This window comes from Anomaloglossus baeobatrachus, chromosome 3 (genome assembly GCF_048569485.1).
Source record: "Anomaloglossus baeobatrachus isolate aAnoBae1 chromosome 3, aAnoBae1.hap1, whole genome shotgun sequence".
NCBI classification, from domain to species: domain Eukaryota; kingdom Metazoa; phylum Chordata; class Amphibia; order Anura; family Aromobatidae; genus Anomaloglossus; species Anomaloglossus baeobatrachus.
In genome coordinates this window covers 441298959-441316360 of record NC_134355.1, presented here as the reverse complement: position 1 = coordinate 441316360, position 17402 = coordinate 441298959, and the positions used below count along the sequence as shown (strand labels likewise).

At 44.7% G+C, this 17402-nt stretch overlaps 1 protein-coding gene across 1 annotated transcript in view; it reads right to left on the bottom strand.

Annotated features, from left to right (window-relative positions):
* Window positions 1-5978, bottom strand: part of PDCD1 (programmed cell death 1) — a 93239-nt gene extending 87261 nt beyond the window's left edge. Inside the window, exon 1 of the mRNA XM_075338504.1 lies at window positions 5877-5978. Coding sequence (XP_075194619.1) covers window positions 5877-5978 — 102 coding nt within the window. The remainder of the gene's footprint in view (window positions 1-5876) is intronic.
* Between the last annotated feature and the right edge of the window lie 11424 nt (window positions 5979-17402).

Genomic DNA, 17402 nt, shown 5'->3' with positions numbered 1-17402 from the left:
GAAAACCCATTTAACATTTGTAAAATTGATCAAGACAAAGACAAAAATCCTTTTGGGAAAGTATCCAGTCTTTCCTATCTCAGGGGAAAAAAAGTTCCTGCTTGAAATATAACAAAAATGAAAAATCCTGATTCCTCAACCCATCTCCTGTAATTTGTAACGTGTAACCATAACTTTTAATATCGGTACACTACACAAAGTAGGTATATCGGCCCCTTTTTAACTTTTTAAAATTTTTTACAATTACAGCATCCTCAGATACATGGTTTATTGGTCTCATTGCTCTGACAGTAAAGAAACCTGATCATTGGTAGAAAACTTTCTTCCAGATCCAAAGTAATGTTTTTGAACTTTCTTAAAAACTGAGTTCACAAAGGGTAAATACATAGCCAATTAGATAGTTAAACTGTCATTAACGTTTTACCTCATATCTTTATATATTTAACAAGTTCACAACGTAATCTGGATCAGCCTGGTGTGTTCATAGCATTTCAATGGTAAGTGATGATTAAATAACATAATAATTCTGCTTTTTTACCTCAGAAATGGCCCTTGACCATAGTAGTTGGCTATACAAGTATTTTTATTTGTTTAATCCCTTAGGTAAAAAAAATATCTACTTATTTTTGCTTGTGTTATACTTTTTTTTTAATACTAGAAAGTCAGGTCAATTCTTTTTTATAAACCATATTTTTTCTAAGATGAAAACAGTTTATTTGCTGTAATAATAGATTAAACTATAGACTTTCCATATAGAGAATGTATTTTTTTATTTTACATTGGCATCTGATATTCACAATTTGACTTGGGATGTCCACTATGCTATGCTTTATAATATTTTTATTACTTTAAGCTACTTTATTTTCTAACACCTTTTTGTTTTTAAAGCTATAATCTGTTTTTAGACCTTTTTAATTTGATGGTTTTTTTCCAGAAATGGGGAATGTTAACTAAGAAAGAATGATGAAATCATGTACATCATAGGCACATTAGATTTCTATTGAGCTTATACATTAAATGGAAGTATACTTGGGACTAAAGAACAGGAGAAGGACTTGGGTATTCTCATTACAAATAAGCTGAGCAGCAGCACTCAATGTCAGGCAGCAGCTGCAAAAGCAAACAAGATTCTAGGGTGTATAAAAAGAGAGATTAGCTTCCGTGATCCCAACGTATTGTTACCCCTCTATAAATCACTTGTAAGGCCACATCTGGAATATGGGATCCAATTTTGGGCTCCACATTTTAAGAAGGACATACAGAAGTTAGAATCAGTTCAAAGGTGGGTAACTAGACTACTACAGAATGGAAGGCCTCCCATATGATGACAGGTTGGAAAAGTTAGCTTTGTTTAGCTTAGAAAAAGACGTCTAAGAGGAGATCTCATTTATATGTACAAATACATGTGGGGTCAATATAAAGGACTAGCACATGACTTATTCCTTCCAAAGATAATACTAAGAACCAGGGGGCATACACTACGAGTGGAAGAAAAGCGATTCCGGCAGCTAAATAGGAAAGGGTTCTTTGCAGTTAGAGCAGTCAGACTGTGGAATGCCCTACCACAAGAGGTAGTAATGGCAGACACTATAACAGCTTTTAAAAAAGGGCTGGATGATTTCCTCAGTACACACAACATTGTCAGTAATAAATTATTTAGTGATAAAATGTATAATTGGGGGAGGAAGGTTGGACTAGATGGACCTAGGTATTTTTTCAACCTATGTAACAATGTATATGCATGTACATATCAAAAAATATGATAGAAGACAAAATATAAGAAAGAGCTAAGAACACACAGGTTAACATAGTTTAAGCCTAATACAAGTCTCTGAATCCTGATGAGTTACTTAATCACTTTGTTGTTATTAATTTGTAATGCTGTTTTATTTTTATTACAATTATAGTCAAAATTATGTCCAATCTAAAATAATACTAATACCAATATTAGGGGTAGTAACAATATATGCTGTCTTGATCTCTCAATTGCTTCTACACAATCTATGCACCGTATTAAATATCATTCTACAGTTCTGCATAGCAGACTATTCTCTAAGCTTTCTCCAAGCAGAATATCACACTTCACTACCCAATTTTCCATTAAAGCCGTAAAAGATAGATTTAGCTTGACCTCATTTTTCTATAATCATTTCATTATTTTTGTTTACTTTTAGCAAAAAATGATTATGTCCAAGCAAGCATGTCACAAAACTGGAGGTCTGGTTTGCTTATATAATGGGCTATCTATTGGTGAATAATGTTTAATACTCCTAAGGCTTTGTTCACACTTATGTTTGAACATTTGATTATCTGTTTAGTTTTAAGGACAGTAACAGATTTTATGTCCAAAATTACATAAAGTGGAACCTAGATAGTCTCCATATTAATTAAATGGGCCCTGTGTTTCTGTTTGCAACAATTATTTGATCACGAGTAAAGTTGAGCGGATCGGTTATAATCCGGGTCTGCCGGCGGATCCGGATCGGGTTGCCGCAGAAGTCTGGATCCGATCCGGAATCCGCGTCCATGTAAATCAATGGAGAGGCGGATCCGGGGCGAGAGAGAGAGAGAAAAAAAAAAACGGATCCGGATCGTGCACCCCGAATCCCGGGTTCTGGTCGGACTTGGATCAGACTCTCAAACTGTGCGTATCCGGATTTTGCGGATCCGGGTCCGCTCAACACTAATCACGAGTTCTGTTTGCTCCTATTAAAACAATCAGAATTCCAGAATGAAGGTGTAAAATGGCCAAATTTGGTCTGAGATTATAATTGGATCTTAAAATGGAAAATTCCAAATAGAAGCACAACACAACTCCAATATTGATAAGAAACAAAAAAGTAATATAAGCAATTTTCATAAATTTTTGGTACTAATCCCTTTTTTTACTCTCTGAATGTCGTCCATTTTTCTCATATAATAGAAAATAACTAATTAAGATTTTTTTCAAGTTTTTCTAGCATTAGTCAGTGAAAAATGGCAGCACAAGGATGCAACAGAGATAGCATCAATGTGCTGGCTTTCCCTCATGGACTCAATTACTTCAATTGGGTTCAAACTATGTCAATGCTATGTGAAAAGGGCCATAGACTCAAATGAGTACGAGTTCTAGCAATGAAATATTGAATGGAACACATGCATGGAACTTGGATGTGTGGATTTGGCCTAAGTGGCAGTGATCCAGCTGAGATACTGAGTGGTGACATCTCTCATTCATTCTTTTCTGCACTTTATTTTCACTAACAACATAGTACATGACGGAATCTATACTATATAGTTTATGTATAATGAAAACCCATTTATTAACTTATTTAGCAAGACTAAATATCTTAAAAGATTATATGGTTCCTTAGGCTACTTTCACACTTCTGGGGGTTTTTTTTGCATCAGTCACAATCCGTTTTGTGACTGATGGGACGGAGCCGTCGCACTTTGTTGTAAAAGTGATGCAACGGATCCATTAAAAAAACGGATCCGTCGTATGTTTTTTTTTTTCTTTGTGAACGGTTATTTGGGAGAGAGAGAGAGACCACACAGGATTTTACACATCTGAGCATGCTCTGTTGCTAAAAGATAGCTCCATCACCGGAATCCGTCATTTTACGGGTTGGGCGGATTCAGATGCCTATAGGATTCCATTATAACACACAACGGACGCCGACGCATCCGTCGCTGTCAGTGTTTTCGCCGCACAGAAAAAAACATTCCATTCTGCGTTGCTTCCACGACTGATCCGTCGCAAAATGGATGCAACATTAGTCCATCAGGCCATCAGTCGCAATACGTCATTAATACAACTCTATGGGGGAAAAACTGAATCCTGCAAAATATTTTGTAGGATTCAGTTTTTTCTCAAAGCGACAGATTGTGACTGAGGGAAAAAGACAGAAGTGTGAAAGCAGCCTTATAGTTGAAAATATTATTTTTAAATAAATGATTAAAGCATTTAAAATTTCAAAGTAATTAGTACAGAAATTATTTCATTATAATTAGATATTTACACATTTTTAAAATGTATATTGGATCTTATTAGGAAGTTTTTCATTGGTATTTTCTGCGTATCCCTACAGATTGCATACAGTATTTTGTTCAATGCATATAACGTTACCCAACTGAACAAATCTGGGACAAACAAATGTAATTGTGTCGTACATGCCAGCATATGCTATTTATTCAACATGGTATGGACACAAATAGGCAGCATTGCTGTTTTATCATTTCCTAAAGCACTTAATATGTATATTATGGCATTGTAGTAAGTAACGTGCAGTTTTTCATGTTGCAATTTAAAAATATTCTAGTTATTTGTCTACATTTCAATCTGTCTGTTTCAACTTTTCATTTCCTGTATATGTCTCTAAACCACTTTCACAGGCACAAAACAAATGAAAAATGCAAAAGATTTTGTCACAGTCTCAAAATATAATGACATTTGCAAAGTTTTTTTAATTAAAGAATTCATACATATACTGTATTCATGAAATATATTTTGGCATGGTGTCAGCATATGACATTCTACGGTCCTTATTATTGTAACTAATGTACTAATGTACTACCATGTAACTACATGGTAAGGTGTTGTATACTATGGAATGGCAAGGTATAATAAATTGCCCAATCTAACATATTCGGATAACATTATATAATATGGTACGTGAAGGTATAACATGATATGGTATGGTGAGGTATAATGTATTAGCTGTTGTCAGGTATAATATTATAGTACACAAATATAATATTAGATGTAACCATAGCCAATTGTTTAATACAATATGGTAGGGAATAGCATAATGTGATAAGGTATAGTATATTAGTTGTGGTACGATATAACATCTTGCGTTAGCCTTTTATAAAAATGGCATACTACATTATATAGAATAATGTAAAATAAGGTAATGAGTCATAATATACTGTAAGGTAAAGGTTACCATGATATTGTAGTTGGTAAAGCGCAGTAAACTATGTCATGGTAAGGTATGGTCAGCTATTTTATGTCCTCGTATAAAAGTATAAAGTATGAAAACAGGTGTCCGTGTTCTGCTTCTAAAAATATATGTCCTTACAAAACAAAATATTACTTTAACATAGCTACATTACTTATAATAGATTACATCCCATTGACAAATATGTAAAGTACTAAATATAACATGTCACACTATGGACATAGCACTGACTCATAATACGCTTCTATACTTTAAGGCACTTGCTGGATCTATAAGGCCTAGGACACATGGCGGGTAAAATCGGATAAGTGGAATTAATAAAAAAAATCGCATTCCACTCGAACCAATATTACTTTATGGGGCTGTTACAATCTGCAATTTCATTCTCAGCCCTAATTGGACTGAGAAAACAATCACAGCATGCTGCGAGTGTCAGCGACAGACGTGTCACTCGCACCCATACAAGTCTATAGGTGCGAGTGACACATCGGACTGCACTTGGATGACATCCGTGTGCAGTGCGATATACGCATCAGCGAACAATGGAGGAGATAGGGAAATTAATGCCTCCCTCTCCTCCACAGCTGTTATCCGATCGCAAGATCGGATCACAGTTGCTTGACATTTGGATGACGCTCACAACAGAACAGGAGCTGAGGGTCATTAGCATATTGTAGCCTATGCTCCTCGCTTAGAATGACATATGCTAGTTTGGCCCTAGCCTAACATATGTGTCAGCAATGTTGTTACATTTTATCTTTTATTTACACTACAATATTATCCATTCGATATTGCTTAGGAAATATCACTTTTGACCTTTTCCTTTTTCAAACGTATTTTTTCTATAAATGTCCCATGTATGCAAAGCTCTATAAATATAACTATATGTTGATAAATATAGATAAACATATGTGTGTAATCAGTAAAATACACAAGTGATATATATGAAGCAACATTCTTACCAGAGAAGGCATCTCCCAGAACAATGCTGACACAGATACTTTGTGTGATAAGAGACAAACGCTGCATTCTCATCAAAGAGAGCGGGGGAGTCTTATTTCCCTCTGTCTTGGTCTACTTTAACGTAAAACTGAGGTTCCACCTGTGTAGCTCACGTGTTGAGAAAATTAAAGAAGTCCGTTCTGGTGATAATAATTAATTGTTGTAGATGGAGGAACTTGTGGTGAGTAGAATGGGTGGTCTCTCTGTGGCTTGTGGTCTACCTTGATTTGTGAGCTGTGGTTGCCTTCATAATTCTTACAGAAAAGTATTATGGAGATTCAGAATGTTCATAGAAAAGACTTGTCCATAGAGAAAAATGCAGCCAAAAAAGTCAAAAAGTGAAGATTCCAACTTTTTTCAGGTCTTGGATTTCAAAAATTCCTAGATCTAAAGTCAAATTAGCATTGATCTGCGTTCTAAAATCTTGAAGTGCAATTCTCTTTCCATCCTGTGTCCTGTAGCTGGTCACTTTTGGTTTGTCTCAGTGGCACATGGGTTAGGAAGCTCAGTTATGGATATAGGTCGTGTACGGGTAACAAATGCAGAGAAGTGAGAAACACGAGGAAGCATCTGAATATGAAAGCTGATGACTTGCAGACAATGTACTGATGTACTTACCTCACTGAAGTAGGAGTATGTTACTTGTGTCTCCATCATATAAGAGTCTGGAGGCGGGGAAAGCAAGAAATATACACTGAGTAAGAAACACTGCTGATAGAGTAACACATTGACTAGTATACATGTTTGTCAGGTTCACATATGAGGAAAAATCCTAGTCTATGTAAACTATAATCACTGTGTATTCAAACGTTATGCAACTTTATAAAAATCAGTTTTTTAAACATTTCAATCACGATTTTCACAGTCATGTGGCCGATGAGGTGGTAGTGTCTCACCCCTCTGCTTTGAGAAGAAATCAGAAAGGTCCTGATAGGGCGCAGGTAAATTGGAGGCAGCAGATGCCGTTTCACAGAAGAGGGTTGAGGCAAGGTTTTGAGACAGCAATCAATAAAAGATGGACTCCACCGAGTGATCTAGTCAGTCAATCAGTCAATGACCAGACTATAAAACTATAGAAAAGGAAGTCCTAAAAACACTGATGCATCTGAGCTTAGCAAAATTTAAAAAAAAAATCTCAACCTGAAGTGCACCAATATGGAAAGTTACTTTGTCTGGCGTTTGATACAACCTCCTGGAAATGTAGAGCCATTTGCAGAGATTAGCTTTAGATATATGTGTAGCGAAATAAAAGGAATCTTCAATGATTCTGCCAACAAACAGTCCATGAATTTCTCTGCTGCTCCAGAGTCAACTAATGCTTGTCCTGTGAACACAGAGGAGCCAAAGGAAACGGACATAGGGACAAGACATTTATCTCCAGTGGAGGATAGAGTCACCCCCAGGGTAATACCTCCTCTCTCACCTAGGGACTGAAATTTTGCTATTTAGCCTTTAATTTAGAAGAGTCTGTGTAAAAATAATCCTGTTCACCACAATATAAAGTCCTTGTGAGAGTCAGCCAAATCTTTCAACCAGTTACAATCTTTTCCATCCTTTTTGCATAGTTTCCTGTGTGTCCGAACTGGGAAGAGATTTATAAGAGACCGTTGGGGGGGAGACACCAGAGACTAGAGTCTTTTATCCTTTAATGTTCTTTGAAACGTAAATCCACAAGAGTAGTAAGGAAAATTAAATTGTCAAGGGAAGATGGCAAATCTCTACGCACAAGTTAATCTTTAACAGCTTGACAGGCCAGCGTAGAAGATGGCAAGAAGTCCGTCTTTGCTCTAGGCCAATTCAGCAACAAATATAATCTCCCAAAAAGCCAGTCCCTTGTCTTAGCAGTAGTATGGAATCGGCAGTTGAGTGAATACTGGTTCACCAAACACACTACAGAATGCAATCACAAAGGAGCGTAGTGAATGCAGCATGGGGTCTGCCCAGTCCCAAAATGGCACAATCCATGCCAAAGTATCACTAGACAATACATTAAAGAAAAAATGTATGCCACTTTACACTAGTCAGAAGAAAAACACTGGGGACAGAGTTCAAAGTGCACGATACATTACTTACACGGTATATTAACCCCTTCACGACCGGCCGATTTTGCGCTTTCCATTTTTTTTTTGCCATTCTATTTCCAAGAGACGCAACATTTTTATTTTTCAGTCAATATGGTCATGTGAGGGCTCGTTTTTTGCGTAACGAGTTGTATAAAAGTACAACCATGCGTTTTACCATATAATGTACTGGAAAACAGCAAACAAATTCCAAATGCAGAAAAATTGCAAAAAAAGTGTGATTGCACTAGTGTTCTTGAGTTATTTTATTCACTGTATTCCCTATATGGTAAAACTGATGTATCAGTGTAATGCCTGAGGTTGGTGCGAGTTCACAGACACCAAACTTGTATAGGTTTACTTTTATCTAAGGGGTTAAAAAAATCAGAAGTTTGTCCGAAAAAGTGGTGTACTTTTTGCGCCATTTTCCGCGACCCGTAGCATTCTCATTTTATGGCTAAGTGATGGCTCATTTATTGCATCTCAAGCTGACATTTTTAACGGTACAATTTTTGCGCACATGCTACATTTTCACCTCCTGTTATTGCGTTTAGCACAAGAGTTTGGGGCGACCAAAAAACGTAATTTTGGCAATTGGAATTTTTTTGCTAAGCCCTTTACCGATCAGATTAATTGATTTTATATTTTCATAGATCGGGCATTTCTGAATGTGGCGATACCAAATGTGTGTATATTTTTTTGACCCTTTAATTTTCAATGAGGTGAAAGGGGGGTGATTTAAACTTTTAGGTTTCTTTATTTTTTAAAAAAAAAATTAAACTTTTTTAAAACTTTTTTGTATTTTACTAGGTCCCTAGGGGACTATAACGATCAGCTGTCTGATCGCTCATTCATTTCTCTCGATCAGAGCAGCTCAGACCAGGAGAAATGATCATCTCTTGTAACAAGCAGCACTCAGCTGTTTCTTACAGGACCTGAGTCATGTGAGCACAGGAGTCATCACATGACCTTGTGCTACCATCACAACCACCGGATCCATGTGATCACGTCATGTAACTTCTGGTATCAGCCTGCGAGTATGGATCTACCACTATCTCCGTTAATATGGCGCTGTCATATCATGACAGCACCATTTAAGGGGTTAAAAGGCATGGGCGGATAGCAATTCCACTCGTGCCTACCAGGTACACATGTCAGCTGTACAAATCAGCTGAGATGTGCGCTGATTGTCACAGGCTGCTTGCAGCAACCCGAGGCGATTAACACTATGACCGCTAGGACGTAATATTACTGCCCACGGTCGTTAAGGGGTTAAGATCGCCATTAAATTGTGGACGTGTGGGTGGGTAAATACAGAGCTATTTGCCAAGTTGAGTAGAGTGTGGTAGGTGTTGAGGAGCTGGTGGAGAGACTGCAGGAGTCTGAAGCAATCATCCATGCAAGCTGGGAGGCTTTGCACAGCCTGGACAAGTTCACATTGACTGACAGTTGCATTACAAATCCAGGCAATTAAGCCATATCCCATGACAACATTGTCTTCGGCGACCTGTATCTTCTAAGGACAAGGTACGGGAAGTGCAGCCAATAGGTGAGGCATGTGGGAGATGGACAGCTGAGGGACTGGAAACCGCATATATATAGGATATGAAAGAATAGGAGAACAAGGCGTGTAAGTTGCAAAATGATAGAAAATCAATTTTATCTATATATCTAATAAATAAAGTCATTTACAAAGAAAATAAGAGGAAAATAACAAATGTTAAAACTAATATCAAGACAGTCAACCTCAGCTTATAGATTACTACTGTGTGGAACAGTGTGGAGAGTCAGAGTGCACTAATAGAACAAGCTATGAAGAAATAAGAAATATATCGAGCACACATAGGTATATGGATCAATGACATAAAATGCAAATACTGCGAGAATACAGTATGTCTGTACAATATAAAAATATAGTAAATGTGAGCAGGGTAAGCAGTTAAGGCCTAAGATACACGGCATGAAAATCGGAGTGAGTGGAATGCGATAAAACATCACATTCCACTCGGACCAATATTACTCTATGTGCCAGCACCCATGTGCGATTATTTTCTCAGCACTAATCAAACCGAGAAAACAATCGCAGCATGTTACGGGTACAATGCTATCCTTGTTTCTCTCGCTCCCATTCAAGTCTAGGGAGCGAGAGAAAAGTCGCACTGCACTCGCATTACACCGGTGTACTGCAAGTGCAGAACAAGAATGGCACTAGCTGCCAACAGAGGAGAGAGAGAGATAAATCAGTCCCTCCCCTCCGCAGCGCCAGCCTTCCTCTCCTCAGCGCCGGCCCTCCAATCCTTAGCGCTGGCCGCTGTGCTGCCATCGTGACCGAGTGTCATGCGAGGAGCGTAGTACTTCCCCGTGTGGCCCCAGCCTATTAGAGAGAGGGTCTCCCACAGCGAGCTATTGAAAATCTATTTGGCCCAAGATTAAGCAGTGCTACAGCATAGCTGCAGCAATATGCTGGTTGAGGTATTACATACCAGTATGATAAATGTAGAAGTGCCACAGGAAGGCCGAGTGACTACTGTCAAGTACCCCAACACGTGTTTTGCCGAATGGGAATGCGGCTTCCTCAGGGTGCATGTAATATCTCAACCAGCATATTGCTGCAGCTGTGTTGAGTGATAGCTCAGTTGTTAAATCTGATACTGGGAAGTGCTGATTTTCTTCAGGCATTCTTTGTTTGCCATGATTGCCCAGGTACTTAGATGAGCAGTTAATCAAACTGCCAGTCATAGCATTCTGATCAGTGGTGATTGTTGGCCTAGTTTATCTACATTCTGTGTTCTGATCTGTCGCGGGCGGAGGAGGGGACGCCGCGCTCTCCCACTGCTCGGGTCCGGCTGCCGCTGCGGCTGCTGCGGCCTGCTGCTGCTGCTCGGTGGCTCGAGCGATGGGCCGGATCCCGGGGACTCGAGCGGCGCTCCTCGCCCATGAGTGAAAGGGGATTGGGATTTGGGATAGTTTATTGTCCGTGACGCCTCCCACGGTTGTGGTGATTAAGTGGTCACCACCGCTGCTCTGTCTGGGGAGCCCGGGAGTGATGGTATGGAGCAGCCAGTTGTTGATTTGCCCCTCCGTGGGTAGGGGGTTTGGTGGTCCTGGGGCCCAGTGATGGGGTTGGTATGGTGGACAGGCGGGTATGGGGCCTGTGGAGGTGCAGGGGCGCAGGGACAGCGCTGTGCCGCACGGCACGGAGGTACTCACTCAGCCAGTAAACATGACACAGTTCTCGGTAAACAAACGGCTGGTTGGACGGGTCCCTCAGACGGTTATGGTGCTGCTGTTCCCTGCAGTTAGCGGTGACGGTCTCTTCCCTGCACCTATGTAAAGTCTTTTTGGTAGCGATGGGTTCCCACCGGTTACCCGCTCCCCGACCTGGACATGAGCCGGAGGAGCCCCTCTCTTGCCCGCAGGCGCTGGCCCTGGGAAACTGGTGCCTTGGCGGTGGCGGTGTCTCCCCTTAACGGTCGGACTGTTGCCTTCAATCGGGACTTGGTTGTTAGGAGACAGAGGTCCCCTTCACGGACGGATTTGGCAAATTATGGCAACTCCTAGCCTTGCCGGGATCCGAAAGGCCCCTGCCCTGGTGCTGACTGTTCTTCGTATACTGCTCCGGTACCGCCGGGTCTCCACCCATCCGCGGTCCTTCCAGCAACCTCCAAGCAGTCCCCCTGCAGGCTATCACTGCCGTCTGCTGACCTTGCTGTCTCAGTCCGGGGCACACACCTGGACCAACTTCAGGCTTTCTTAACTGTCACTTTCCCTTTACTTCAGCTTTTCTCCTTAGCTCCTCTACCACTTCACCTCCTTCTTCTTTCACTTCCCTAACTTCACTGCCTGGTTCTCCCGCCTCCAGGGCTGTGAACTCCTCGATGGGCGGAGCCAACCACCTGGCCCACCCCCTGGTGTGGACATCAGCCCCTGGAGGAAGGCAACAAGGATTTTAGGTTAGCCTAGGTGTACCTGCCGGGAATGTGGGGTGCATGTGATGTTGTGCCCTGTGACCCCTGGCTTGCCCAGGGCGTCACATTCCCCCTTAGCAAAACGCAGACCGTCCTCGGGCTGCCCGTCCAACACCGGTTTTATTTTCCTTTTGTTTTTCTGCAAAGATAAAAAACGGTAACATATATACAAGTAGAAAAACATCATCCCACATCGGGAGGCACATTTCTTAAACGTTACGGTTTTAAACGGTTAACGGTTACGGTCTCCGCTCTCTCCCACCCAAGTAACCTGGCCCTGATGCTGCCCCAAAAATCCCAGGCAGCACCCCTTGACCCCAGTCCTGAACCAGTTACCCGAGCGGGATCTGTCCTTCCCCTCCAGAGGGTAGCCACCGGTTCCTGTGGTGTCTGGGCCCCAGCCTGCTCTGCTGTGGGCCCTCCCTCCAACCTGCCTCTCCGGAGGCGGTAAATGCGGAAACGGTAACGGTAACACAACTTATTTACAAGCCACTAACGTCTGTGGTTGCCCTGCAAGTTCACGGGCTTGTCCATAGGAGTTCCTATGCAAACAATTTTTCAAGCGGTCCCCACGGGGACAACGGTGCCGGCAACGGCCGGTTTCAATCACAGTAGAATCAGATGAATTTTCGGTTCCATTTCACTTATCATCATTTTCAACATTTAAACAAACATACTGGTGGTCCCAACGGGGACTGGACAACGGGGTTCCGCTGCCCTACTCAGAGTCTTCGACTTCTTCTGGGGGAGGAGGTGCAGCACTTACACGGGACTCTTGGCTGCCTCTCAACTTCGCATCTAGGGCAAACCACCCCCTCTCTCCACAGTGCCGGGTGTACTGCACTATGTCGCCCGGCATCAAGTTACGACCGGGGTGCTCCTCGGGCAGGTGGGCATTCACATCCCGCCGGGCTATAAACACTTCAGCCTCCAAGCCCGGTTCATAAATAAACCCATAGCCCCGGCGGACATCAAACCGCCTCACCTGTCCCTCATACAGCGGGCCCCGGACACGGAAAGTCGCTTGTCTCAGACTCTCCTTTTCTCTGATTGCACGGGACACCAGCTCCGCTTTCTTCCTCTCCCTCTCACCGATCTCTGGGCCCAACGGTACCGGCTCCCTGTCCCAGTACGGTGCTGCTGTGAGCTCCGGCGCACGGGTCGGGCCCCGCAAGACCTGTTTGACATTGCCCACTGCTGGTACTCTGGGCGACAGGTCCCGCGGTGACTTGGCCTTAGACGCTGCCTTGCATCGGCAACCCGGCGCAACCTCAGCTGAGGTGTGGGGGATGGGCACAGGGGCTTTCCGCAGTTGGGCCTTCGGCACGGAGCGGGTCATCAGCTCCGGCTCGGGGACTTTCTCGTGGGACACCTCCGGTTCGGTTTTCGGGGCTTTCCAGGGCAGCACCTCTGGTCGACTACGGGCTCCGGCTACAGGTCGGCCCGCCTGGGCAGGCATGCTGGGTATCGCTACCGGTGGCGGTGGTAGTGGGCCTAGTGGCGGGGTCACGGCTTCCGAGACGGGTGACGAGGGAGGCAGCAGGGGGAGAGGGTTTGGACCGGGTCCCGCAGCCGCGATGACCGGCCCTTCAAGGGCATCGGGGCGTGGGTCACTCACCCTCCCTTCCTCCGTTTCCTCTTCGCGTCTCCGCACAGTCGCTATGACATCCGCCATGTCGGTCTCCCACTCCTCCATGAGGAGCTGCATCTTGACCTGCAGCCTCTGGTAGAGCTGCGCGGTCCGGATCTCCACCCACGCCGCAGTTCCAGGCGCGGGGGCTACGGTGCTGCGGGACGGCATGAACATGTTGCTGGCGGCCTCTCCCAGGAACAAGATGTCTGCAGAGTCCTGGTGTCCCTGCTTTTATAGCCGCGGCTACATGCGACCAGTCGCCATTTCGTCCCCCTTAGCCTCTTTCCGGCCCCTCCTCTATCGGGTTTTGGCCTTCGCGCCTCTACTACTCGAGAAGACGCTCGAGCGGGAACTTTTCGCGCCAAAGATGGCGACTTCTGAAATTTTCCGTCCGGATACCTCCGGCGGTCACAAGGCGCACCTCTACCCAACGGCAGAGCGGTAAGATCCTGTTCGTGACGCCAAGTTGTCGCGGGCAGAGGAGGGGACGCCGCACTCTCCCACTGCTCGGGTCCGGCTGCCGCTGCGGCTGCTGCAGCCTGCTGCTGTTGCTGCTGCTCGGTGGCTCGAGCGATGGGCCGGATCCCGGGGACTCGAGCGGCGCTCCTCGCCCGTGAGTGAAAGGGGATTGGGATTTGGGATAGTTTATTGTCCGTGACGCCACCCACGGTTGTGGTGATTAAGTGGTCACCACCGCTGCTCTGTCTGGGGAGCCCGGGAGTGATGGTATGGAGCAGCCAGTTGTTGATTTGCCCCTCCGTGGGTAGGGGGTTTGGTGGTCCCGGGGCCCAGTGATGGGGTTGGTATGGTGGACAGGCGGGTATGGGGCCTGTGGAGGTGCAGGGGCGCAGGGACAGCGCTGTGCCGCACGGCACGGAGGTACACACTCAGCCAGTTAACACAACACAGTTCTCGGTAAACAAACGGCTGGTTGGACGGGTCCCTCGGACGGTTACGGTGCTGCTGTTCCCTGCAGTTAGCGGTGACGGTCTCTTCCCTGCACCTATGTAAAGTCTTTTTGGTAGCGATGGGTTCCCACCGGTTACCCACTCCCCGACTTGGACATGAGCCGGAGGAGCCCCTCTCTTGCCCGCAGGCGCTGGCCCTGGGAAACTGGTGCCTTAGCGGTGGCGGTGTCTCCCCTTAATGGTCGGACTGTTGCCTTCAATCGGGACTTGGTTGTTAGGAGACAGAGGTCCCCTTCACTGACGGATTTGGCAAATTATGGCGACTCCTAGCCTTGCCGGGATCCGAAAGGCCCCTGCCCTGGTGCTGACTGTTCTTCGTATACTGCTCCGGTACCGCCGGGTCACCACCCGTCCGCGGTCCTTCCAGCAACCTCCAAGCAGTCCCCCTGCAGGCTATCACCGCCGTCTGCTGACCTTGCTGTCTCAGTCCGGGGCACACACACGGACCAACTTCAGGCTTTTTTAACTGTCACTTTCCCTTTACTTCAGCTTTTCTCCTTAGCTCCTCTACCACTTCACCTCCTTCTTCTTTCACTTCCCTAACTTCACTGCCTGGTTCTCCCGCCTCCAGGGCTGTGAACTCCTCGGTGGGTGGAGCCGACCGCCTGGCCCACCCCCTGGTGTGGAAATCAGCCCCTGGAGGAAGGCAACAAGGATTTTAGGTTAGCCTAGGTGTACCTGCCGGGAATGTGGGGTGCATGTGATGTTGTGCCCTGTGACCCCTGGCTTGCCCAGGGCGTCACAGATCCATTGCTGCCAGTTCTTTGACCTCATCTGACGTTCAATTTGCCTTGTACCTTTGCCCTGATCTGGTAAGATCCAGGTATTCTGACTCTGGACCATGACCTGACTACGCCTCTGTCTATCCCCTTAATCCTTGATGTGCTCTCCTGGTACCTGACCCTGGAACGGTTGACTACCCTGACTCATGATTTGTCCATATAATGACTAATGTCACATTACGACTGGCCTTATACTTTCTTTTTTCTCCACCTATGGATCCAGTTCATAAACTCTGTGATTAGGGGGTAAATCTGGCCCAGATAGCTCAGGATCTGGCCATGGAACATCAGAAGCTAAAATCCTCATAGTCCCAGTTGTATAGTCAGTTTTTTAGTTCTCCTCTATCGACTGTAGTTATGACTAGAGATGAGCGAACCGGTCCCGGTTCGGCTCGAGGCCGGTTCGCCGAACGGAGGTCCCGTTCGAGTTCGGCTCGTCGAACGTTCGACGAACCGAACTCGAACTGCATAGGAAACAATGGCAGGCAATCACAAACACAGAAAAACACCTAGAAAACACCCTCAAAGGTGTCCAAAAGGTGACAAACAACTCACAACACATGGGAAAGTGACAAGGACATATACTCATGCGAAAACAAAACAGCTGGACAAGGAAAAAGAAGAGGACACACAGATATAGGCATGGCACGCCCTTCTAAAGTCATGTAAAACACCGCAAGGTGACTCCAAGCGGAGTCTCCCTTTTTTCCAAAAATTGGGCCACACAGACACCCACCCCTTCAGTGGCAGCAGTTGTGCCCCAGTTGTACACTTCACAGCTACATTTGCATCAAGCACATTCAAAAATACGCCATTCTTATCCGTCCCCAGGATGACACCGGGGTAGGTAGCAAAGTCTTTCCTGATCCCAGCTCTGTTCATCTTGGCTTCTTTTAAAAACACAGCAAGCAAGGGTTACTCCAAGCGGAGTCTCCCTTTTTTTCAAAAATTGGGCCACACAGACACCCACCCCTTCAGTGGCAGCAGTTTTGCCCCAGTTGTACACTTCACAGCTACATTTGCATCAAGCACATTCAAAAATACGCCATTCTTATCCGTCCCCAGGATGACACCGGGGTAGGTAGCAAAGTCTTTCCTGATCCCAGCTCTGTTCATCTTGGCTTCTTTTAAAAACACAGCAAGCAAGGGTTACTCCAAGCGGAGTCTCCCTTTTTTCCAAAAATTGGGCCACACAGACACCCACCCCTTCAGTGGCAGCAGTTGTGCCCCAGTTGTACACTTCACAGCTACATTTGCATCAAGCACATTCAAAAATACGCCATTCTTATCCGTCCCCAGGATAACACCGGGGTAGGTAGCAAAGTCTTTCCTGATCCCAGCTCTGTTCATCTTGGCTTCTTTTAAAAACAATGTAAGCAAGGGTTACTCCAAGCGGAGTCTCCCTTTTTTCCAAAAATTGGGCCACACAGACACCCACCCCATCAGTGGCAGCACTTGGGCCCTAGTTGCAAACAGGATGTTTTGATTTGCATCAAGCACATTCAAAAATACGCCATAATTAACCGTCCCCAGCATGACACCGGGGTAGGTAGATAAAGTCTTTGCTGACCCATGACTTGTTCATCTTGGCTTCTTTTAAAAACAATGTAAGCAAGGGTTACTCCAAGCGAAGTCTCCCTTTTTTCCAAAAATTGGGCCACACAGACACCCACCCCATCAGTGGCAGCACTTGGGCCCTAGTTGCAAACAGGATGTTTTGATTTGCATCAAGCACATTCAAAAATACGCCATAATTAACCGTCCCCAGCATGACACCGGGGTAGGTAGATACAGTCTTTGCTGACCCATGACTTGTTCCTCTTTTTTAAAAACAATGTAAGCAAGGGTTACTCCAAGCGGAGTCTCCCTTTTTTCCAAAAATTGGGCCCCACACACACCCACCCCTTCAGTGGCAGCAGTTGTGCCCCAGTTGTACACTTCACAGCTACATTTGCATCAAGCACATTCAAAAATACGCCATTCTTATCCGTCCCCAGGATGACACCGGGGTAGGTAGCAAAGTCTTTCCTGATCCCAGCTCTGTTC